Genomic DNA, 24,645 nt, shown 5'->3' on the forward strand with positions numbered 1-24,645 from the left:
CCACCACACTCTGTGTAAAAAACTTACCCCTGACATCCCCCTTATACCTTCCTCCAATCACCTTAAAACTATGTCCCCTCGTGTTAGCCATGAGGGGCATTGATAAGGTGAGTGGTCACGGTCTTTTTCCCAGGTTAGGGGAGTCTCAACTAGGTTTAAGGTTAGAGGGGAAAGATTTTAGAGGGGCAAGGTTTTCACACAGAGGGTGGTGGGTGGATGGAACGAGGTGCCAGAGGAAGTGGTGGTGGGGAGGGGGGGATACAATTACAACGTTTAAAAGGTACTTGGACAGGTACATGGATAGGAAAGGTTTAGAGGGATATGGGCCAAACACAGGCAAATGGGACTAGCTTAGATGGGCATCTTGGTCTTCACAGATCGGTTCGGCCAAAGGGCCTGTTTCCGTGCTGTGTGACTCTGTGAATCTAAACAGGAGCAGCAGACGACATTCAGCCCCTCAAGATCTGCTCCCCCATTCCACAATATCATGGCTGACTTTCTAATCCAGCACTACTTTCCTGTACTAAACCCATCTCCCTTTCTCTTCATACTTCGAATTTTCTGTTTCAAACATACTCAGCGACCGAGCCCTCACAGCCCACTGGAACTCCAAAGGTTCCCCAACCTCCTAAGTGAAGGAATTTCTCTCTTTTCTCAGTCCTAAACAGCGACCCCTTATTCTAAATCCGTGACCCTTGGTTTGAGACTTCCCAGCTGGGAGAAACATCCTCCCTGTATCTACTCCTCCCAGGCCTTATTCCTCTAAACTCTAGAGAAAACAAGTCCAGTCTACTGAATCTCTCCCCATATGCCAAACCCTCCATCCCTGGGACCAGTCTGGGGGACAACAAGTAATCTGCTGGAGGAACTCAGTGGGTCGAGCAGCATCTGTGGGGGGCGGGGGGAGGAATTGTCGATGTTTTGGGTCGAAACCCTGCATCAGGACTGAGTGGAGAGGGGAGATGGCCGGTGTGAAGAGGAGAGGGGGGAGCGTTTCAGGAGAAATCTTTCTGGTCCAGAGAGGAATGTGGATTTCAGCCCCATGGGGAGTGTTTGGGACAGATGGGATATAGAACATAGAACACAGGACAGTACAGGAACAGGCCCTTCGGCCCATGATGTTGTGCCAATTTAATTAAGCTAATAATGCCTAATTACACTAATCCCTTCTGCCTGCACACAGTTCATATCCCTCCATGCTCTGAACATTCATGTGCCTCACTAAGAGCCTCTTAAACCCCTCTGTCGTATCTGCCTCCACCACCACCCCTGGCAGCACATTCCAGGCACCCACCACCCTCTGTGTAAAAAACTTGCCCTGCACATCTCCTTTGAACTTAGCCCCTCTCACCTTAAATACATGTCCTCTAGTATTAGACATTTCAACCCTGGGAACAAGATATTGGCCGCCTACTCTATCCATGCCTCTCATAATTTTATAAACTCTCCCCTCAGCCTCCACCGCTCCAGAGAAAACAACCCAAGTTTGTCCTTGACATCCAAAATGTTTAGGACTCCCACAAATGGCTCATATAAATTCAAACTCTTTTTCTGACTCTCTCTCTGCTTCTCTCTCCTGCCTCTCTCCCTCTCACTTTCACTTCCTCTCCTCCTTTCGCTCTCCCTCCCTCTCACTTTCTGTCTCCATTTCCCTCACTCTCTCTCCCTCACTCTCTCCCTCTCACTCTCGCTCCCTCACTCTCTCTCACTCTCTCCCTCTCACTCTCTCCCTCTCACTCTCTCCCTCCCTCTCACTCTCTCCCTCCCTCTCACTCTCTCTATCCCCCTCTCAATTTCCCTCATTCTCTCTCTCCTTCCCTCACTTTCCCACTCTGCTCCTTTCCCTCCCCCCTCTCTCTCCCCCTCTCTCTCCCCCTCTCTCTCCCCATCTCTCTCCCCATCTCTCTCCCCATCTCTCTCCCCATCTCTCTCCCCTCTCTCTCCCCCATCTCTCTCCCCTCTCTCTCCCCTCTCTCTTCCCTCTCTCTCCCCCATCTCTCTCCCCCTCTCTCTCCCCCTCTCTCTCCTCTCTCTCTCCCCATCTCTCTCCCCATCTCTCTCCCCTCTCTCTCCCCATCTCTCTCCCCATCTCTCTCCCCCTCTCTCTCCCCATCTCTCTCCCCTCTCTCTCCCCATCTCTCTCCCATCTCTCTCCCCCATCTCTCTCCCCCATCTCTCTCCCCATCTCTCTCCCCATCTCTCTCCCCCCCTCTCTCCCCATCTCTCTCCCCATCTCTCTCTCCTCTCTCTCCCCATCTCTCTCCCCCTCTCTCTCCCCCATCTCTCTCCCCTCTCTCTCCCCATCTCTCTCCCCTCTCTCTCCCCCATCTCTCTCCCCCATCTCTCTCCCCTCTCTCTCCTCTCTCTCTCCCCATCTCTCTCCCCATCTCTCTCCCCTCTCTCTCCCCATCTCTCTCCCCCTCTCTCTCCCCCATCTCTCTCCCCCATCTCTCTCCCATCTCTCTCCCCATCTCTCTCCCCCATCTCTCTCCCCCATCTCTCTCCCCTCTCTCTCCCCCATCTCTCTCCCCATCTCTCTCCCCCCCTCTCTCCCCATCTCTCTCCCCATCTCTCTCTCCTCTCTCTCCCCATCTCTCTCCCCCATCTCTCTCCCCCATCTCTCTCCCCTCTCTCTCCCCCATCTCTCTCCCCATCTCTCTCCCCATCTCTCTCCCCCTCTCTCTCCCCATCTCTCTCCCCTCTCTCTCCCCATCTCTCTCCCATCTCTCTCCCCCATCTCTCTCCCCCATCTCTCTCCCCCATCTCTCTCCCCATCTCTCTCCCCCCCCTCTCTCCCCATCTCTCTCCCCATCTCTCTCTCCTCTCTCTCCCCATCTCTCTCCCCCATCTCTCTCCCCTCTCTCTCCCCATCTCTCTCCCCTCTCTCTCCCCCATCTCTCTCCCATCTCTCTCCCCATCTCTCTCCCCCATCTCTCTCCCCCATCTCTCTCCCCTCTCTCTCCCCCCATCTCTCTCCCCATCTCTCTCCCCCCCTCTCTCCCCATCTCTCTCCCCATCTCTCTCTCCTCTCTCTCCCCATCTCTCTCCCCCATCTCTCTCCCCCATCTCTCTCCCCTCTCTCTCCCCCATCTCTCTCCCCATCTCTCTCCCCATCTCTCTCCCCCTCTCTCTCCCCATCTCTCTCCCCTCTCTCTCCCCATCTCTCTCCCATCTCTCTCCCCCATCTCTCTCCCCATCTCTCTCCCCCATCTCTCTCCCCATCTCTCTCCCCCCCTCTCTCCCCATCTCTCTCCCCATCTCTCTCTCCTCTCTCTCCCCATCTCTCTCCCCCATCTCTCTCCCCTCTCTCTCCCCATCTCTCTCCCCTCTCTCTCCCCCATCTCTCTCCCCCATCTCTCTCCCCTCTCTCTCCTCTCTCTCTCCCCATCTCTCTCCCCATCTCTCTCCCCTCTCTCTCCCCATCTCTCTCCCCCTCTCTCTCCCCCATCTCTCTCCCCCATCTCTCTCCCCCATCTCTCTCCCATCTCTCTCCCCCATCTCTCTCCCCCATCTCTCTCCCCCATCTCTCTCCCCTCTCTCTCCCCCATCTCTCTCCCCATCTCTCTCCCCCCCTCTCTCCCCATCTCTCTCCCCATCTCTCTCTCCTCTCTCTCCCCATCTCTCTCCCCCATCTCTCTCCCCCATCTCTCTCCCCCATCTCTCTCCCCTCTCTCCCCATTTCTCTCTCCCTATCTTTTTCTCCCCCATCTTTCCCCATCTCTCTCTCCCCATCCCTCTCTCTCCTCCCCCTCTCCCCCTCTCCCTCCCCCTCTCCCCACCTGTCTCTCACCCCCATCTCTCCCTCACCCCCATCTCTCCCTCTCCCTCATCTCTCTCCCCCATTCTCTCTCCCCATCTGTCTCTCCCCATCTGTCTCTCCCCCCCTCTATGTCTCTCTCTTTCCTTATCTCTCTCACCCCATCTCTCTCTCCCCATCTCCCATTCTCTCTCCCATTCTCTCTCTCTCTCCCTTTCTCTCTCTCTCTCTCCCCCCCCCCCATCTCTCTGTATGTATCTCTGCCCCTCCCTCTCTCTCCACACACCCTGCCACACTCACCTCTCCATCCCTGGTCTCATAAGTCTTGATGGTCACTGTCTTTTTGGTATGGATTTCTGCATGGCGAGGCTGTTCAGGACTGGTCTCTGGAACAAAATGGATCACAAGTTTACTCCCCTGTCCCTGACTCACTGGCTGGGGGGTTACAGCCGTAGGAATTAAACTCATGGCATGAGGAGCGGGGGAATGAACATACCTCTGAAACTCAGGCTTGAAAACGACTGGATGGGCATCACAATCCTAAAGTAAAACCAAATAATGACAAGTTACAATGACTTCCAGGCCGAGAAGTCGGCACCAAACTCAGCCAGAGGTCCATCAGGAGATGGACTTCTCCTTCACCAATCTGATTGTACGAGGAATTCGGCAGCAGGGGAGGGGCCTTCGTTCCAACCTCTCCACTTCAAATGGTTGTCGAGCAACTTTACAAGCAGACCATCATGTCCATGCTGGTCGAGCCTTGTCCCAGCTGCCCACACTGGTTCCAAAGTCCTGCAGCTCACAGCTCTTCAAGTACACACCCACTGTTTAAATGCGATTAGGACCCCAGCATCTCCACGCTGGTGACAGAGAATTTTTTAGGCAGGCACAGTAGTGTAGCGGTTAGCGTAACGCTATTACAGCGCCAGCGACCCGGGTTCAATTCCTGCTGCTGTCTGTAAGGAGTTTGTATGTTCTCCCCGTGTCTGCGTGGGTTTCCTCCGGGTGCTCCGGTTTCCTCCCACATTCCAAAGACGTACGGGTTAGGAAGTTGTGGGCGTGCTGTGTTGGCGCCGGAAACGTGGTGACACTTGCGGGCTGCCCCCAGAACACTCTTCGCAGAGATGCATTTCACTCTGTGTTTCGATGTACATGTGACTGATAAAGATATCTTATATCTTACTACCACCACCCTTTCAGACTGTCAGTTCCGGACACTCCGCCCTCTGGGTCAAACCCACATCTTCCCTCGAATCCTGTTCCAATTATGTTATGACCCAGTCCAATTAATTTATGCTTTTCTTGTGAATGCTGCTTATCTGATGCTATGTGCTTGTGATGCTGCTGCAAGTAAGTTTTTCATTGCACCTGTGCACACACGGACCGGTGCGCATGACAGTAAACTTGACTTTGAGTTTGACAAATCCATGAAACCTCTCTTGGATCGTTCATCAAGTCTAGTCCCCATTTGCCCTCTCCTGATCAACCCAGTCACAAAGATTATTTAACAGAAGTTCTTGTATTTATTTGCTATCCCTGTAAAAAAAAATGCAGAGAGTTGTGGACACAGCCCAGTCCATCACGCAAACCTGCCTCCCCTCCACTGACTCCGTCTACACCTCCTACTGCCTCGGGAAAGCAGCCGACATAATCAAGGACCCCTCCCACCCTGTCATTCTCACTTCTCTCCCTTCCCATCAGGCAGAAGATACAAAAGCTTGAGGGCATCAAGGGTAGTTTCAATCCCGCTGTTATCAGACTCTTGAATGGACCCCTCATACATGAAAGAAGATCTCTTGATCTTCCAATCTACCTCGTCGTGGCCCCTTGCACTTTATTTGTCTTTATTTGTAGAGAGGTTGAGCAGGTTAGGACTTTTTTTCACTGGAGCGTAGGACACGGAGGGGTGATCTTATAGAGGTGTATAAAATCATGAGGGGCATAGATAGGGTGAATGCACACAGTTTTTTTCCCAGGGTTGGGGAATCAAGAACTAGAGGGCATAAGTTTAGGGTTAGGGGGAGAGATTTAATAGGAACCTGAGGGGCAATTTCACCCAGAGGGTGGTCAGTATATCAGATGAGCTGCCAGAGGAAGTGGTCGAGGCAGGTACATTAACAACATTTAAAAGGCACTTGGACAGGTACATGGATAGGAAAGGTTGAGAGGGATATGGGCCAAACGTGGGCAAATGGGACGAGCTTAAAGGGGAATCTTGGTCGGCATGGACCAGTTGGTTCGAAGGACCCGTTTCTGTGCTATGTGACTCTATGACTTTAGGAGTTGTGCTGAGGGAGTACCGCATTGTGGGAAGGGCAGTACTGAGGGAGTGTCACTGTGGGAGGGGTAGTACTGAGGGAGGGTCACACTGTGGGAGGGGTGGTACTGATTGGGGGTCTCCCTACGCGGGAGTCCTCCCGCTGTACATCGGGGACCTGGGGTGGAGGGTGTTGCACCGGGCCGTGCCGTGCAACCGATTCTTGAGCCGGTTCACCGACACCCCAGCCGCCTGTCACTTCTGCGGCCGGGAGGAGACGGTGTACCACGCGTACGCGGAGTGCGAGAGGTTGCAGCCCCTCTTCGAGTATCTGTGGGGGCTGCTGCTGAAGTTCTGGTTGCACTTCAGCCCGGCGCTGTTGGTCTACGGGCACCCGGTGCGGCGCGGGGAGGGGCGCGCGGCGGATCTCCTGGTGGGTCTCCTGCTGGGCCTGGCCAAGCTGGCCATCCACGGGACGCGTCGGCGGGCGGCCGAGGGTCCCGGCAGGTCGGCCCGCCTGCCCGTCTTCCGCGCTTACGTGCGCGCGCGGGTGCGTCTAGAGAGGGAGCACGTGGTTTCCGCGGGCACCCTAGCCGAGTTCCGTGCTCGGTGGGCCCCTCAGGGGATCGTGTGTGTCGTGGACGGTACGGACGCGATTCTTATTTGAAGTGTCGCGTTGACGGGTGTAGAGTCGCGTGTGTGTTTCGGTAGTATTAGTTTGCATTCTCTACCGTAGTATGTCGTTGCGTAGTTTCTTCTTTTCTGTGTTAGATGTAGTGTATTGACACTGGTTGTCTTTTGTAGTGCTTTTAGTGAATAAACGTTTATTATTAAAAAAAAGGGGTAGTACTGAGGGAGGGTCAGACTGTGGGAGGGGTGGTACTGAGGGAGGGTCACACTGTGGGAGGGGTGGTACTGAGGGAGGGTCAGACTGTGGGAGGGGTGGTACTGAGGGAGGGTCACACTGTGGGAGGGGTGGTACTGAGGGAGGGTCAGACTGTGGGAGGGGTGGTACTGAGGGAGGGTCACACTGTGGGAGGGGTGGTACTGAGGGAGGGTCACACTGTGGGAGGGGTGGTACTGAGGGACTGTCACCCTGCGGGAGGTCAGACACGTTGTGACCCACCTGCTCTCTTCACCTTCCAGCAGCTTCCTGTAGGTGGCGATCTCCACGTCCAGCGCCATCTTCACGTTGAGCAGGTCCTGGTACTCACGCAGGTGCCTGGCCATCTCGTCCTTCAGGTGACGGATCTCCTCCTCCAGGCGCCCGATCGTGTCCGTGTAGCCCGCTGCCTCGTTGGCGAACCTGTCTTCCATCTCCCGCAGCTGGCGCATCAGAGACTCATTCTGCGGAAGAGAGGCTTTGAGACCGTGCTGGCGAGCAAGTGTCCGTCCTGAGACAATCCCCTCCGGAGTCACTTGGGGTGTGAACAACCCCTTGTGGGGAGGTGAGTGGGAGAATCTGCGGGGAGGTGATGGGAATGTGGGGATAAAATGGGATTTATATTCGGGTCTGAGTTACAGGGAGAGGTTGGGCAGGATAGGACCTTTCTCATTGGCACATAGGAGACTGAGGGGTGACCTTATTTTTAAATTTAAATTTTTAAAAAAGATTTTATTTACGGCGTGGTAACAAGTCCTTCCGGCCCAATGAGTCCGCACCGCCCATCTTAAACCCAAATTAACCTACCCGTACGTCTTTGCAATGTGGGAGGAAACCGGAGCACCCGGAGGAAACCCACGCAGACACAGGAGAACGTACAAACTCCTTACAGACAGCGACGGGAATCGAACACCGATCACTGGCGCTGTAATAGCGTCGCACTAACTGCTACGCTACCGTGCCACCCTTTCAAGCGAGCTTTTGCCCTTCTGCTCTACGGGAGGTTTCTGTCCTCCCTGAGCTCACCTTAGGACACCTGCATTATGGTGTGACAGGTGTACCGCCCCAGTCAAACTCCCCACCTGCCACTGTCCCCGGAGCGGGTCGCGCCCGGCCGCCCTGGCGCTTCTGACCAGAAGCGAGAGCCCCTCAGGGCTCGCCTCCCCGCCTCACCGGGTAAGTGAAGAAAATGATCAGAGTAGTGGTATTTCATTATAGAGGTGTATAGAATCACGATGGGCATAGATAGGGTGAATGCACTCAAAGTCTTTTACCCAAGGTTGGGGAATCAAGAACTAGAGGGCATAGGTTTAAGGTGAGAGGGGAGAGATTGAATAGGAACCTGAGGGGCAACTTTTTTTACGCAGAGTGTGGTCACCATATGGAATGAAGTGCCAGAGGAAGTGGTTGAGGCAGGTACAATAACAATGTTTAAAAGGCACTTGGACAGGTACAAGGATAGGAAAGGTTCAGGGCCAAATGTGGGCAAATGGGACTAGCTCAGGTGGGCACCATCAGTATGAACGAGTTGGGCCGAAGGGCCTGTTTCCGTGCTGTATCTCTCCATGACTCAAGCAGCAATCGTCCTCGAACTGTCAAGAGCTCATCCATCTGCAGATAGCTTGCAGAGTAATTAATGCCCAGCAACTGAGCGGCTCGGTGGTGCAGCAGTTAGTGCAGCTGCTCGCACCTCCAACACCCCTCCTTCGATCCTGATCTTGCAGTCAGAATTAAGATTGAAAAGAGTGGAATGATTACAAGAAATGTAATGAATGGTAAAGCAGCCGGCATAATCAACGACCCCTCCCACCCCGGACGTTGTCTCTTCTCCCCCCTCCCATCGGGCAGAAGGTACAAAAGCCTGAAAGCACGTACCACCAGGCTCAAGGACAGCTCCTATCCCACTCTGGAATGGACCTCTCATATGCTAAAAGATGAACCCTTGATCTCCCAATCTACCTCGTTGTGGAAGTTGCACCTTATTGTCTACCTGCACTGCACTTTCTCTGTAACTGGAACACTATATTCTGCATTCTGTTTTCCTTTTGTATTACTTCTATATACTGATGTACGGCATGATCTGTCTGGACGGCACGCAAACAAAAGCTTTTCACTGTATCTCGGTACATGTGACAATAATAAACCAATTCCAATTCCAATCTCCAGTGCTGTCTGCCTGTTCTCCCTGTGACCACATGGGTTTCCTTCCACATCCCAAAGATGTGCAGGTTGGTAGGTCAATTGACGTTAAACTAAAGCTCTCTGTCCCGGCCGGAGTGAACTGCTGCAATGTTCAAAAACTAGAAGCTACTGAATCTTTGGACCAAAATAATTTCCTCAATTTATACCCATCTCCAGCAATGCTCCCAGTGGGATTTCATTATGTGCATGTAAAGTTCCATAATTCCTTCCAAAATTCTAAAATTACTTCATTTACACAGCTTGGGGTATCTTGAGGTAGAACACAAAACATAGAACACTACAGCACAGTACAGGCCCTTCAGCCCACAATGTTGTGCTGGCATTTTATTCTGCTCTAAGATCTATCTAACCCTTCCCTCCCACATAGCCCTCCATTTCTCTATCATTCATGTGTCTATCTAAGAGCCTCTTGAATGTCACTAATGTATCTGCCCCCAAACCTCTGCCGGCAGTGCATTCCACGCACCCACCACTCTCTGTGTTAAAACTTACCCCTGACATCCCCCTTATACCTTCCTCCAATCACCTTAAAATTATGTCCCCTCGTGTTAGCCATTGTCGCACTGTTAGCCAAGGTTGTGAGAAGTGTCTGTAGAAATGCATGGTGGGGACTCGGTGTGGGGGCTCGGTAAACACTCACAGATCCCTTGAGGGCGTCAATCTCACAAGTATAAGTCTGGATCTGGTGCCGATATTCCATCGCCTCCTGCTTCGCCTGTCGCAGGGCGTCATTGTGCTTGGCCGCACTCTGATTCAGGTCCGCTACCTGCGACCGGAGCAGAGAGAAGGCAGGGAGTGAGTTACAGCCCCCTTCACATCATGCCCCCTCCACACATAACCTCCCATCACATAACTGCCCCTTCTCATGGAAACACCCATCTTCTGGCGGCCCTCTGGACTCAATATCGAATTCTACAACTTCAGGTAACTTTATTTCTATCTCCATCAGTAACCCATCTGTGATATTACCTCAGGGGTGACTCCGTCTACACTTCCCACTGCCTCGGGATAGCAGCCGACATCATCAAGGACCCTTCCCACCCCGGACATTCTCTCTTCTCCCCTCTCCCATCGGGCAGACGATACAAAGGCTTGAGAACACATACCACCAATGATCTGTCTGGATGGCACGCAAACAAAAGCTTTTCACTGTAGCTCGGTACATGTAACAATAATAAACCAATTACCAATTAGTACCAATTGCTCGGGATATGGTGCATGGACATTCTCTCATGATTTAAACAGAGGGAAACCCTTCAGCCTATCATTTGGGAAAGCAGTGCATCGTCAGCCAACACTCTGACAACACAACAGGTGGAAAATCCCACTTTCCCTCACTGAGGTCGCCGCCATTGAAGCTCATTTCTCACCCTGTGCCCCCACAGTGACCCCACCCCAACTGCAGAGAACCCCTCCCTCCACCCCCACCTCCACCGCACTGACCTTTGACTTGTACCACTCCTCGGCCTCCTGCACATTCTTGGCCGAAATGGACTCGTACTGTGCACGGATGTCGCGCAGAGCCGCAGTGAGGTCTGGCTTGGCCACGTCAATGTCCACTTGGATCTGCTGCTCTTGGAGCTGAGCCTGAAGCTCCCGCAGTTCCTTCAGGGGAGGGAGGGAAGGAGATGGTTACCAACCAATGCCCCACCCATTTCCCCACTCTCTCAGAGGGAGCAGCGCGCAGGTTAACGAGGACAGCAAATGTCAAATACTCCTTCCAGCTACCCCCAGCAGGCACAGGACATGCCCTGAAGTATCTGGACATCTTAGGCTCTCGAGAGTTCATAGGTCACCTTGCAAATTTATCTGGTAATTTGCTAAGAGTAGCACTGATTGGAGAAGGGGAACCAATCATTCTCTGAGAAGACTCCAACAGACCAAGGATTGAATAACTCAGGATAACGTCACAGATATTTTAGGGGGGACTCAAGCTGCTGTGCGCTGGCAATATTCGATGGGATAGTGTATATCGTACAGTCAGACTGCACAGAAACAGGCCAATCTGTCTATGATGACCATTAAGCACCCACCTACGCAAAGTCTCTTTCCCCACACGCGTGTCCCCAACAAATGTCCCCTTCTATATGATTGCCCTACCACTCACCCACACGAGGGGTAATTCATCGGCAAAATTACTGGCTGTCGTGTCTTTGGGATGTGGGAGGAAACTGGAGCACCCGGGGGAAACGCACAAGGTCACAGAGAGAACGTGCAAACTCCACACAGACAGAACTGGAGGTCGGAATTGAACCTGGTCTCTAGCATTGCTGGCAGTGTGCGATGGGACAGTGTAGAGGGAGCTTCACTCTGTGTCTGACCTGGGAGTGTGTGATGGGATGGTGTAGAGGGAGCTTCACTCTCTGTCTAACCCTGGGAGTGTGTGATGGGATGGTGTAGAAGGAGATTCACTCTGTGTCTGACCCTGGGAGTGTGTGATGGGACGGTGTAAAGGGAGCTTCACTCTGTGTCTGACCCTGGGAGTGTGTGATGGGACAGTGTAGAGGGAGCTTCACTCTGTGTCTCACCCACTGACAATGGCTCTTGGAAATGGACGTGAGAATGCCTGTAAGCTCCACATAACTCTGGGAAGGGAGAGAACGACTAATAACAAGGCACCAACAGAGCCTCGGACTCACCTCCTCGTGTACCTTCTTGAGGAAGGCGATCTCCTCGTTGAGGGACTCGATCTTCCGCTCAAGTTCCAAGCGTGCCAGTGTGGCTGCATCAACATCCTGTGAGGGGGAGAGGCAGCTGCATGGGATTAACTTTGATTATTACCGTCTCTCAGTAAGTTGACTCCAGCTGCCACCTGTCTGAGGCTCGTTCAAAAATAACGCGGCGAGCATTCAAATAATGACCCTGGTCTGAGTCACAGGGGAAGCCAGAGCAATGGGCAGGGCAATCCTTACTCCCTGTTTCCCAGCTCAACACCAGTGTCTCTGGAGCAGCTGGGGATCTTTAAAAAAATTAATAAATTTAATTCATTAAAAATATGTACAAGAAATAGAAAAACAGTTCAATTCTGTTCGCCCCATTTTGGGAAGGATGTGGAGGCTTTGGAGAGGGTGCAGAAGAGGTTCACCAGGATGTTGGAGACACAAGAGACTGCCAATACTGGAAACCTGGAGCAACACACAAGGAGTTGGAGGGTCCAGTCCTGATGAAGGGTCTCAACCCAAAATGTCGACTCTCCATTTCCCTCCACAGATGCTGCCTGACCCGCTGAGTTCCTCCAGCGACTTTGTGTGTTGTTTCCAGGATGCTGCCTGGATTAGAGGGCATGAGCTATAAGGAGAGGTTAGACAAACTTGGGTTGTTCTCCCTAGAGCGTCGGAGGCTGAGGGGAGACCTGATAGAGACAGAACATTGCAGCACAGTACAGGACCATCGGCCCACGGTACCAAAATTTCATCCTGCTCTAAGATCCATCTAACCTTTCCCTCCCACATAGCCCTCCATTTCTCTATCATTCATGTGTCTGTCTAAGAGTCTCTTAAATGTCCCTAATTTATCTGCCCCCACCACCTCTGCCAGCAGTGCGTTCAATGCACCCACCACTCTCTGTGTAAAAAACTTACCTCTGACATCTCCCTTATACCTTCCTCCAATCACCTTAAAATTATGTCCCCTCGTGTTAGCCAGTGTCACCCTGGGAAAAAGTCTCTGACTGTCCACTCGATCTATGCCTCTTATCATCTTGTACACCTCTATCAAGTCTACCAAGTCAGAGGTTTATAAAATTATAAGAGGCACAGATACAGTGGACAGTCACTGTCTTTTTACGAGGGTTGAAATGTTTAATTCATGCATTTAAAGTGAGAGGGGAAAGTTTAAGGGGGATGTGTGGGGCAAGTTTTTTACAACAGTGGTGGGTACCTGGAATGTGCTGCCAGGGGTGGGGGTGGAGGCAGATATGATAGAGGCATTTAAGAGATTCTGAAATAGGCACATGGATGTGCAGGGAATGGAGGAATGTGGACCATGTGCAGGCAGAAGGGATTAGTTTAGTTGGGTGTCATCAGCTTCGTTAGTTCAGCACAACATTGGGGCTGAAGGGCCTGTTTGTGTGCTGTAACGTTCTATGTTCTCTGGCATGGTTTTCTTTCCATTCAGCGTTGTTCAATCTGTACATTCATAGTGTTAGCAGTTCCATATATTTGTAACGTTAGCACCTTTTGTGTACAGAGCACCATTGCCACTCATGTGACGATCAAACTTCCGTGTTTCAGAGGCTTCCACACAGGGCTTGGCCCCTCAATGTCTGGAGACAGACACACATTCTCTCTCCTCCCCCCCTTCCATCAGGCAGAAGGTACAAAAGCTTAAAAGCATGTACCACCAGGCTGAAGGACAGCTTCTATCCTGCTGTTATAAGACTATAGAACAGACCTCTTGTACTATAACGATGAACTCACAATCTACCTCATCATGGCCCTTGCACCTTATTGTCTGCCTGCACTGCACTTTCTCTGTAACACTATATTCTGCATTCTGTTATTGCTTTTCCTTTTGTACTACCTCAATATACTTACGCATGACATGATCTGTCTGGATGGCACGCAAAACATGTGACAATAATGGACCAATTACCAATGACCTTAGATGGCAGTCCTCCCCCACAAAGCCTTTGTGTTAGTTGCACTGTCCCTCAGCACGGACTCCTGCAGCCTGGAATGCGCCAGTCAGCAGCATTCCCTTGCGGACATCTCGCTGTGCTGGAAGACCAACAGACTGAAGTGTGCCTAGGGATGGGTTAGAGGGGGCAGTGAGGACTCTGGTCCCTGACACCAGTCAGGGCACAGGTTTCGGGAAAGACACTCGGTAGAGTGAGGGAGCATCCCGCCAGGAGCTCCCTCACACTTGGCCACTGCTGGCCTGTGATGTGAGCAGGAGGGGCAGCAGATCTCCAGGAGACAGTCCCCCACTCCACTGAATACCCAGCCTGGGTACGGCCACCAGCTGAAGCTGGAGGTTTAATCACATGACCTCCACGAGCACACTGCATTGGTCACCCAAGACATCCAGACGTGCCATAACCTGCCTTATTTCCACCAATCAGAACAACTCTTGCTGGAGGAGTAATCATATTAAACAAGCCTTAAACTAAAAAGAGTGCAGAAAGATTTACCAGGATGTTGCCTGGACTTGGGGGCCTGAGTTACAAGGAGAGGATCCATAGACTAGGACTTTATTCCCTAGAATTTAGCAGAGACTGAGGGATGACCTGATACAGGTATCTAAGACCAGGAGGGGCATAGACAGGGAGAAAGTACACAGTCTTTTTCCCAGGGAGGGGGTGCTAAAAACAAGAGGGCATAGGTTTAAGATCAGAGGCGAGAGATTTAAAAGGGACATCAGGGGCAGCTTCTTCACACAAAGGGTGGTGCGTATTTGGAATGAGCTGCCAGAAATAGTGGTTGAGGCGGGCACATTAGCAACGTTTAAAAGCCATCTGGATAACTCCATGGATAGGAGAGGTTTAGAGGGCTATGGGCCAAACGCGGGCAGATGGGACTAGCTCGCTGGGCAACACAGTCGGCATGGACGAGTTGGGCCGAAGGGCCTGTACTATATGACTCCAGAACTCTGTATGACCCCCCACGAGAGCACTGCACTGGTCACCCAAGCTTGCCATATCCTCCCAACTCTTAGCCAATCAGGAAGGGAACAGGCTTTTTGTTACACTATTGGATGATTCTTGACTTTAGCCCCCAGAAGGTCGTTGTCACTAACAAGACCAGCATTAATTGCCCTTTCCTTAAGTCTCCTTCTCTCAGCAGCCTGGGTGTGTTTTGTAGATGGTTCACACTGCAGCCACTGTACCCCAGTTGTGGGGGGAATGAATGTCCCTGGATGGGTTGCCGATTGAGTGGGCTCCTTTGTCCTGGATGGCGTTGACCTTCCTGAGAGTTGTTGGTGCTGCACTCATCCAGGCAGATGGAGAGTCTTCCATCACACCCCCGACCTCTGCCTTGTAGATGGTAGAAAGGCCTTGTGATCACAGACAATCTGCTGGAGGAACTCCGCGGGTTGAGCCGCATCTGTGGGAGGAGAGGAACTGTCGACGTTTGGAGCTGAAGCCCTGCATCAGGACCGAGAGTGGAGAGGGGAGATGGCCGGTGTATAGGGGAGAGGGGGTAATGGTGAGACAGGAGTCCGAGGTGATTGGTGGACTGAGGACAGGCAGGTTGTGCCAGGTAGGGGAGGGGAGGGGGTGAATGAGAGGCAGACGAAGGGGGGAGGGAAGGAAGAAACAAAAACAGCGAGGTGAGGAGGGAGGGGAGTGTGATGGGTAGAGACAGCTGCTGGAGGGAGGTAAGACCATCAGACCATAAGACAAAGGAGCAGCAGTCGGCCATTCGGCCCATCGAGTCTGCTCCGCCATTCTATCATGAGCTGATCCATTCTCCCATTTAGCCCCACTCCCCCACCTTCTCACCATAACCTTTGATGCCCTGGCTACTCAGATACCTTTCGATCTCTGCCTTAAATACACCCAATGACTTTGCCTCCGCAGCCGCCCGTGGCAACAAATTCCACACATTCACCACTCTCTTGCTAAAGAAATTTCTCCGCATCTCTTTTCTGAGTGGACGCCCTTCAATCCTGAAGTTGTGCCCTCTTGTACTAGATTCCCCTACTGTGGGAAACAACTTTGCCACATCTACTCTATCCAAGCCTTTTAACATTCGAAATGTTCCTATGAGGTCCCCCTTCATTCTTCTGAACTCCAAGGAGTACAGCGCAAGAGCCGTCAAACGTTCCTCATATATTAACCTTCTCATTCCTGGAATCATTCTAGTGAATCTTCTCTGAACCCTCTCCAACATCAGCACATCCTTTCTTAAATAAGGAGCCCAAAACTGCACACATAAGCAGGAACACAAAGGCTGGACTCTGACCAGTAACAGAGGTGGGGACCATAAGGGGAGAGGTGTGTGGCAGAAGGAACCAGAAACCTGTGGTGTCAGGAGGTGAGTCACTCGTTGCAGGATTCCCAGCCTCTGACCTGCTCATGTTGTCACTGTACCTATCCAACAAGTAGCCTCCTCTCCACTTCTACAACTGCTCTTACGACCAGTAAACCAAGGAGTTCAGGGACGAGATCGGACACAAGACTTACGTGTCGGAATGCGGCCAGGTTATGTTCAGCCTCTTCCTTGAGTTGTATCTCCTCTTGTAATCTGCAAGAGAAGGGAAAGGCAAGGTCATCATGATCTGAGTCTCTCTCTCCAGTGACGGATGCTGAGGGGAGACCTGATAGAAGTTTATAAAATTATGAGAGGAATAGATAAGGTGGACAGTCAAAGTCTTTCTCTGGGGGTTGAAATGCCAAATACCAGAGGACATGCATTTAAGATGAGGGGGGGAAGTTTAAAGGAGATGTGTGGGGCAAGTATTTTACACACAGAGTGGTGGGTGCCTAGAATGGGCTGCCAGGGGTGGTGGTGGAGGCAGATACGATAGAGGCATTTAAGGAGCTGTTTGAAAGACGTGAATATGCAGGGGATGGAGGGATATGGATTATGTGCAGGCAGAAGAGATTTAGGCTATTTCAGCATTGTGTCTGGTGCAGGCACGGTTAGATCCAGGTTCAATTCCAGCTGCTGTCTGGTTCTCCCTGTGTCTGTGTGGGCTTCCTCCGGGTGCTCCAGTTTCCTCCCACATTCCAAAGACGTACGGGTTAGGAAGTTGTGGGCATGCTTTGTTGGTGCCGGAAGCGTGGCGACACTTGCGGGCTGCCCCCAGGACACTCTACGCAAAAGATGCATTTCATTGTGTGTTTCAATGTACATGTGACTAATGAAGATATCTTATCTTATCTTACATTGTGGGCTGAAGGGCCTGTACTGTGCTGTACTGTTCTACGTTCTATGTTTTATTTATCATTTAGAACATAGAACATAGAACACTACAGCACAGAACAGGCCCTTTGGCCCACAATGTTGTGCCGACATTTTATCCTACTCTAAGATCTATCTAATCCTTCCCTTCCACATAGCCCCCCATTTTCAGGAGGTTGTGAATCTTTGGCATTCCAGAGCTGTGGATGCAGAGTAAGTAAATCATTTAAAAGCTGAAATGGATAAATTTTATACCACAGGGTAATCTCACACACTGGACCATTTCAGAGAGCAGTTAAGAGTCTGGTTGGCGTGTCTGGAGTCACGGAAAGAGTCACACTGACCACCAAATACCCACTTACACTACAGACCATCTCCAGGTTACAAACACCCGACTTATGGACACTCCTAGATATGAAAGAGCTACCATAATATTATTAAATACAGAAGTCTGACGTACATACATATGTTTGTTCCTACAAACAACAGACCTAGTTTCCTCTCTCCCTCCACTTTTAATATTTGTTCCTTCTCATCAGCCTCATGTGTCTTTTGATTTGATGCCATTCATTCCAACACTGACGAGGCACCAGAGGTTGCAGATGCTGAATCCAGAGCAACAAACAATCTGCCGGAGGAACTCAGTCGGTCGAGCAGCATCTGTGGGGGGGAAGGAATTGTCGACATTTTCTGGTTGAAACCCTGCATCAGGACTTGATCCAAGGTTTCGACCCGAAACGTCGACATTTCCTTCCCCCCCACAGATGCTGTTCGACCTGCTGAGTTCCTCTGGCAGATTGTTTGTTGCCCCCATTACAATATTATGGTACTATGGTTACCATATCAAGTGATTTTTGTATATTTTCTAACGTGAACAAAATTGACTTATGAATTAAGTAAAAATGGAATCCGTCTGTTACCTGGGATGGCCTGTAATCCCACTTATCAGCGCTTGGTCCGTAGGTTTCTGTGTCTTGGGATTCAAGTCCTCTTAAATGTTGTGAGAGTCTCTGGCTCCACCACTCCCTCAGGCAGTGCGTTGAGTAGGTATGGCAGATGTGTACAAGGTTAACGGCAGGATTCTGAGCAGTGTGGAGGAACAGAGGGATCTTGGGGTCCAAGTCCATAGATCCCTCAAGGTTGCCACACAGGTCGATAGGGTTGTTAAGAAGGCGTATGGTGTGTTGGCCTTCATTACTCGAGGGATTGAGTTCAAGAGCTGAAAGGTTTTGTTGCAGCTCTATAGAACTCTGGTTAGACCACACTTGGAGTATTGTGTTCAGTTCTGGTCGCCTCATTATAGGAAGGATGTGGAAGCTTTAGAGAGGGTGCAGAGGAGATTTACCAGGATGCTACCTGGATGAGAGAACGTGTCTTAGGAGGAAAGGTTGAGTGAACTAGGGCTTTTCTCTTTGGAGCGAAGGATTATGAGAGGTGACTGATAGAGGTGTATAAGATTATGAGGGGCATAGATAGAGTGGACAGCCAGCACCTTTTCCCCAGGGCGGCAATGGCCAATACCAGAGGACATCTGTTTAAGGTCAGAGGAGGAAAGTTCAGGGGAGATGTCGGAGGTAGGTTTTTTTTACACAGAGAGCGGTGGGTGCCTGGAACACACTGCCGGGGGTGGTGGTAGGGGCTGATAAAATAGGGACATTTAAAAGACTCTTAGATGTAAGAAAAATGGGGGGGTTATGGGCTGCGTAAGAGAGAAGGGTTAGATTGATCAGGGAGTAGGTTTATATAGGTCGGCACAACATCGTGGGCCGAAGGGCCCGTACTGTGCTGTACTGGTCTATGTTCTATACAGTGAGGGACATGAGTTTGGAACAACAGTCTGATAGTTTTGTCGTCACTCTTACTAATACCAGCTTCACATTCTATATTTATTTAATTATTGGATTTAAATTCCTCTGTGGCCCTAGTGGGATTTGAACTCGTATCTCTGAATTGTTAGTCCAGGTCCTTGGATTACTTGTCCAGTGACATAACCAGCATTGGGGTCCCCTGTAAATTCAGATTAGCTCCAGGACTGCCTCCTTTTGCCGCCAGATAAGTCTCTGCAATGGCTCCAGGTCTCTACAAGACCCCAAGCATGCTAAAAGAACAAGGTCCTGTCTTGGAATTTTACCTTCTCTCTTCTTTTAAGATCTCGATGACTGCTCGTTCCAGACCTCTTGTCAGATAGGCATGTCCAGTTATTTTTGATCACCACTTGCTAACTCATTTGGTGGCAACATTCCCCTGGCATTCCTGATGGAATTAGTTCTTGAGTCCTTCCTGATGTCCTTGACTCTGTCTCTATTTTTACCCATGCTCACGCCAGCCATCCCTGTAAATCTTCGGCTCTTGCCTCAGCTGTCCACAGTGTCGGGATCTCTCTCTATGTCTCTTATCTTCCTCTCCCAGTCACTGTTTGTGCAACTGTCTGTGGTTATGTCCTGAAGGTGTCAGTTGTGGTCAGTAATTAGGCTTCTGTCTCCTGTCTCCGTGGGTTCGGGTGCCCAGTGTAAGGGCTGGTGTGGTATGAAGGGGCTGTTACACAGGGGTGTCTGCTTTTGGATGTAGATATTGAACTGGGGCCCTTCGCTTGTCTCTCCCAGGTTAATATCAAAGGTCCCGCTGCACTTTCTAGGAAAAGATGTTCTCAATCTGGCAACCATCTACTTGCCACCCAGTCTGACATCTTATATTCTCATCCATAAACCCCCATCCTTGACCCTCCCTTCCCCTGCTACCTCCTACAGCTCGACACCCCTCCGAGATCTCCAGTCTTTTGCCCCTCTCGCTTTCCATTATTGGGAGCCCTGCCTTCAGCTGTCCAGACCCCGGGCTCTGGACTTCCAACCCTCCTGCTCCCTCCCCAGCTCCCAGTCTCGGCACTTCTTGTTCCATCTTTCAGAAGCTTCATAAAGGTTTTCGGTCACTGGTTTCAATACCTCCCCACATGACTCAATGTTGAATTTTACAAATCTGGAATCAACCATTCGGCCCATCGAACCTGTTCCACCACCTTGGCCTCATCTCTGCTCTCTCACCTGGTCTCCATAACTGTTGACCCCTCCAAAACCTGTGAATATATTCAGTGACAGTCCCCACAGCTCCCTACAGCAGTGAACTCTCAGAGCAGAGATCCTTCCTCAGATTGGCTTTAAGTGGGTGGCCCTTTACTCTGAAACTGTACGCCCTGATTCTAGATAACCCCAGCCAGGGAACATCCCCTCAGCTTCCAATGTCATGTGGCCCTTGGAATCTGAAATGTTTGAATAACTCTCATTCTTCTAAACTTCATGTTCAAGTCAAGTTATCAGGTTGAGTTTATTGTCAAGTACGGTGAGCTAAAGGTACAATGAAAAACAATGAAGCAGAGGCCCAACCTGTCCAAGTGTTCCTCATGAGACAACCCACCTCTACCACCTCCTCTGGCAGTTTGTTCCATGTAACCACCACCCTCGGTGTGAAAAAGTCGCTCCTCAGGTCCTTTCAAATCCTCTTTTCCAGTTATCCTGATTAATCAGTTTGGCAGTCGTGACAGTGGATAGGAAAGATTTAGAGGGATAGCGGCAAAATGAAGGCAAATGGGACTAAAAGATAGGCTAGCACGGACAAGTTGGGCCAAAGGACCTGCTTCCGTGCTGTATAACTCCGAGCACAATTGTTTCCATAAGTTTTGGTCAGACAGTACAGGGGAGAAGTGAAGATGCTGGGCTGTCTTCCTCCAAGCCTGAAAGAGGGTGCTTTCTTCTTTGAGATATGGACATTACTGGCAATGCCAATATTTATTGGCCATCCCTAATTGCTATTGGAGAGTCAAACCCATTGCTGTGGTGCTGGAGTTACAAATTGACTGAACCAGGTAAGGACAAGAGCGAAAAGCAAGATGCTGGAGGAACTCAGCGGGTCAGGCGGCATTTGTGGAGGGAAATGGACAGTCGATGTTTCGGGTCGAGACCCTTCATCTGGAGTGTGGTCTGGGTGAGAGTTTGGTCGAAGAGAAGGAGTGCAGCAGAAACCACAGAGGGGCAGCAGTGAGAGAGGGGCTCGTAGAACTCCCAGTGAGGAGAGAAGGAAAAGCATCCTATCTGGATGCATCACGGCTTGGTACGGCAACTGCTCTGCCAAGGACCACAAGAAACTGCAGAGACTTGTGGACACAGCCCAGCGCATCATGGACACCAGCCTCCCCTCTTTGGACTCTGTCTTTACTTCTCGTTGTCTTGGTGAAGCAGCCAGCATAATCAAAGACCCCACCCACCCGGGTCATTCTCTCTTCTCTCCTCTTCCATTGGGTAGAAGATACAGGAGCCTGAGGGCACGTACCACCAGACTTAAGGACAGCTTCTACCCCACTGTGATAAGACTATTGAACGGTTCCCTTATACAATGAGATGGACTCTGACCTCACAATCTACCTTGTTGTGACCTTGCATCTTATTGCACTGCACTTTCTCTGTAGCTGTGACACTTTACTCTGTACTGTTATTGTTTTTACCTGTACTACATCAATGCACTCTGTACTAACTCAATGTAACTGCACTGTGTAATGAATTGACCTGTATGATCAGTGTGCAAGACAAGTTTTTCACTGTACCTCGGTATGAGTGACAATAGTAAACCAATACCAATAGCAAAACTTCTTCAAAGTCAGCACGCCTTGAAGAAATTTTGCAGAGGAGTAGCACAAGGGAGACACAAGAGACTGCAGATGCTGGAATATGGAGCGACACACAAAATGCTGGAGGAACTCAGCAGGTCGGGCAGCATCTGTGGAGGGAAACGGACAGTCCAGATGAAGGGTCTCGACCTAAAACGTCGACTGTCCGTTCCAGCACAAATGCTGCCTGATCCGCTGAGTTCCTCCAGCTCCTTGTTTGTTGCTCTGGATTCCAGCGTCTGCAGTTTGTTGGGTAAGAAACCCAATTAGGAGATTGCCTTCCCTGGCATTAGTTGTCCACGTCGAACTATCTAGCAGTTTCATGATTTAATTCCTAATTGATTTAATTGCTTTATTTTAAATTCCACAGCTGCCAGGGTTTCTGAATCTGCAAGCTGAATTTCTGGCTGCTAATCCAGTAGCAACCATTGTGCTGCCATTTCCTGGGGCAATTGCTGCACAGAATGAAGAGGGGAGAATGAAGGGGGACTGCCCTTCTCTGGAGAAAAGGTTAAGTACAGTATTTGCTGATGGATAAAGCCCTTCAGGACTGGGATCAACAATAACGTTCATCTAAGGAGTTTGTACATTCTCCCCGTGTCTGCGTGGGTTTCCTCCGGGTGCTCCGGTTTCCTCCCACATTCCAAAGACGTACGGGTTAGGAAGTTGTGGGCATGCTATGTTGGCGTCGGAAGTGTGGTGACACTTGTGGGCTGCCCCCAGAACACTCTACGCAAAAGATGCATTTCACTGTGTGTTTCAATGTACATGTGACTAATGAAGGTATCTTATCTTATCTTAGAGAGAGAGCTTGGGTAGACCAGGACTTCATTCCTTGGAGCGTGGGAGACTGAGGGGTAACCTTTCAAAGGTGCATAAAATCATGAGGGGCATAGATAGGGTTAAAGCACACAGTCTTTTTCCCAGGGTTAGGGAATCAAGAACCAGAGGGCACAGGTTTAAGGTGAGAGGGGAGAGATTTAATGGGAACCTGAGGGGCAACTTTTTCATACAGAGGGTGGTCCGTATATGGAACGAGCTGCCAGAGGAAGTGGTTGAGGTGGGTACATTTAAAAGACAGTTGGACAGGTCCAGGAATAGGAAAGGTTTAGAATGATATGGGCCAAACACAGACAAATGGGACCAGCTTAGATGGACATTTTGGTCAGTGTGGGCCTGTTGGGCTGAAGGGCCTGTTTCTGTGCTGTACAGCTCGATGTCCCTACAAAGGGTTGACAGGTTAACGTGAGTGTCAGGTCAAAGGGTGGAATTCTCGTGGTGCGGTGGGTTGGAGGAAAGGGGAGATAAAACCAGGTTCCTCGGACATTGCCGGGGTAACCAGCCTGGAGCTCATTTTGGAGAATCCAAGGAAGCACAAGGGAGAAAGGACTGTTGGGGCACTGCAGACACTGGAATCTGGAGCACAAGCTGCTGGAGGAACTCAGCGGGTCACGCAGCATCTGTGGGGGGAGATGGGCAGCTGACATTTCGGGTCGAGTCCCTTCATCTGGACTGTTGGAATGAGGCTTGAAGTGGGAACATCGACAGACCCATTGGGATGAAGCACAACATGTCTGGCCTCTTCCATTTAAGTCCCTTTCTCAGAGGGGAGTGAGACAGAGGTGGATAGGGTCAGGTCAAGCTGAACTTATTATCATGTGCACAATGTTACGAGCCAGGTTGATATTTGGTGAATGTCCCTTTAAGGTACCTGGACAGTAGAGTAGTAGTGTGTGTGTGTGTGTGTGATGTCAGCAAGATAGCAAGACTAATAACAACGTGCTGGCTGTTTTGCTCAGTGAGGAGAGAGAGAGAGAGAGAGAGTTGGGGGGAGACACTGACTGCTGGCCTCTGTAGCAACGGATGAAGAGCAATAGCTGTGTCTGTCACTACAATCCATGTATGGATTCTTGGAGCAAACAAGCGGAGTCCACTTTGTCGTTAACCTGTGGTGGGAAACAGGTATTTCTGTGGGCGGCCACATATCGAATGCCTTCGGGGTGGCAGATACTTCGGAACAAAGCAGTGGAGATCATCGGAGGTTGAGGTGTCATCTGGGTTCCATCGTGGAACATGTGGATTTTGTAATTTTTCTCTCTACATTTTCGCTTCAGTCAACGGCGGTTTTGCAAAAGCCTTTTCTCACGTTTCACCTGATGACCTGCTGAACTGAACTTTAAGAACGATTCCTTGACTTGGGGGTTTGGGAATTTGCCACACACACACTGTGAGTTTAGTTTTGGGGATTTTGTTTGATATCTAGTGTTTTTACTTTTCTTATTATTACAAGTAGTTATTGATAAGATAGTTTCTAACACTTACACATGACTGTGTGTTTCTATTGTTGCTGGTACATAACAAGTACACTGAGATACAGGTACAATAAAAAAAACTTGCTTGCAGCATTACAGGCACGTAGATTCAGACAACACAGAGAAGGTAAACTGTAAATGAGTTTATACAAGACAGTGAAGATAAAACTGTGCAAAGCAAGACAAGACCGGGGTGAGAGGTTGACAGAACTCTCTTCGAATTGCTTGAGGAACTGAGTGGCAGGCACGGTAGTGTAGCGGTTAGCGCAACGCTATTACAGCGCCAGCGACACGGGTTCAATTCCCGCCGCTGTCTGTAAGGAGTTTGTACGTTCTCCCCGTGTCTGTGTGGGTTTCCTCCGGGTGCTCCGGTTTCCTCCCACATTCCAAAGACGTACAGGTTAGGAAGTTGTGGGCGTGCTATGTTGGTGCCAGAAGTGTGGCGACACTTGGGGGCTGCCCCCAGAACACTCTGCGCAAAAATGTATTTCATTGTGTGTTTCAATGTACATGTGACTAATAAAGAAATCTATCTATCTATCGATCTAGCTACTTCATCCCATTGCCAATGTGTAGGTCTGTGTGTGTCGTGGCTTAACCAACAACCACAGAACATCGCTGATGCAGGGTCTTGACTCAAAACGTCGACCATCCCTCTGCCTCCACAGATGCTGCCTGACCCACTGAGTTCTTCCAGCAGTTGGGTTTTTTTTTAACCACAGAGTATCATCCC

General features: G+C 50.5%; 1 protein-coding gene across 1 annotated transcript in view; it reads right to left on the reverse strand.

Moving 5' to 3' along the window:
• desmb (desmin b) overlaps positions 1 to 24,645 on the reverse strand; it is a 34,453-nt gene that overhangs the window by 3,544 nt on the left and 6,264 nt on the right. Inside the window, exons 2-8 of the mRNA XM_052014412.1 lie at positions 16,226 to 16,286; positions 11,739 to 11,834; positions 10,543 to 10,704; positions 9,740 to 9,865; positions 7,141 to 7,361; positions 4,254 to 4,297; positions 4,058 to 4,143 (exon numbers count right to left, since the gene is read on the reverse strand). Coding sequence (XP_051870372.1) covers positions 4,058 to 4,143; positions 4,254 to 4,297; positions 7,141 to 7,361; positions 9,740 to 9,865; positions 10,543 to 10,704; positions 11,739 to 11,834; positions 16,226 to 16,286 — 796 coding nt within the window. The remainder of the gene's footprint in view (positions 1 to 4,057; positions 4,144 to 4,253; positions 4,298 to 7,140; positions 7,362 to 9,739; positions 9,866 to 10,542; positions 10,705 to 11,738; positions 11,835 to 16,225; positions 16,287 to 24,645) is intronic.

The sequence above is a fragment of the Pristis pectinata genome, chromosome 1 (assembly GCF_009764475.1).
Source record: "Pristis pectinata isolate sPriPec2 chromosome 1, sPriPec2.1.pri, whole genome shotgun sequence".
NCBI lineage: Eukaryota > Metazoa > Chordata > Chondrichthyes > Rhinopristiformes > Pristidae > Pristis > Pristis pectinata.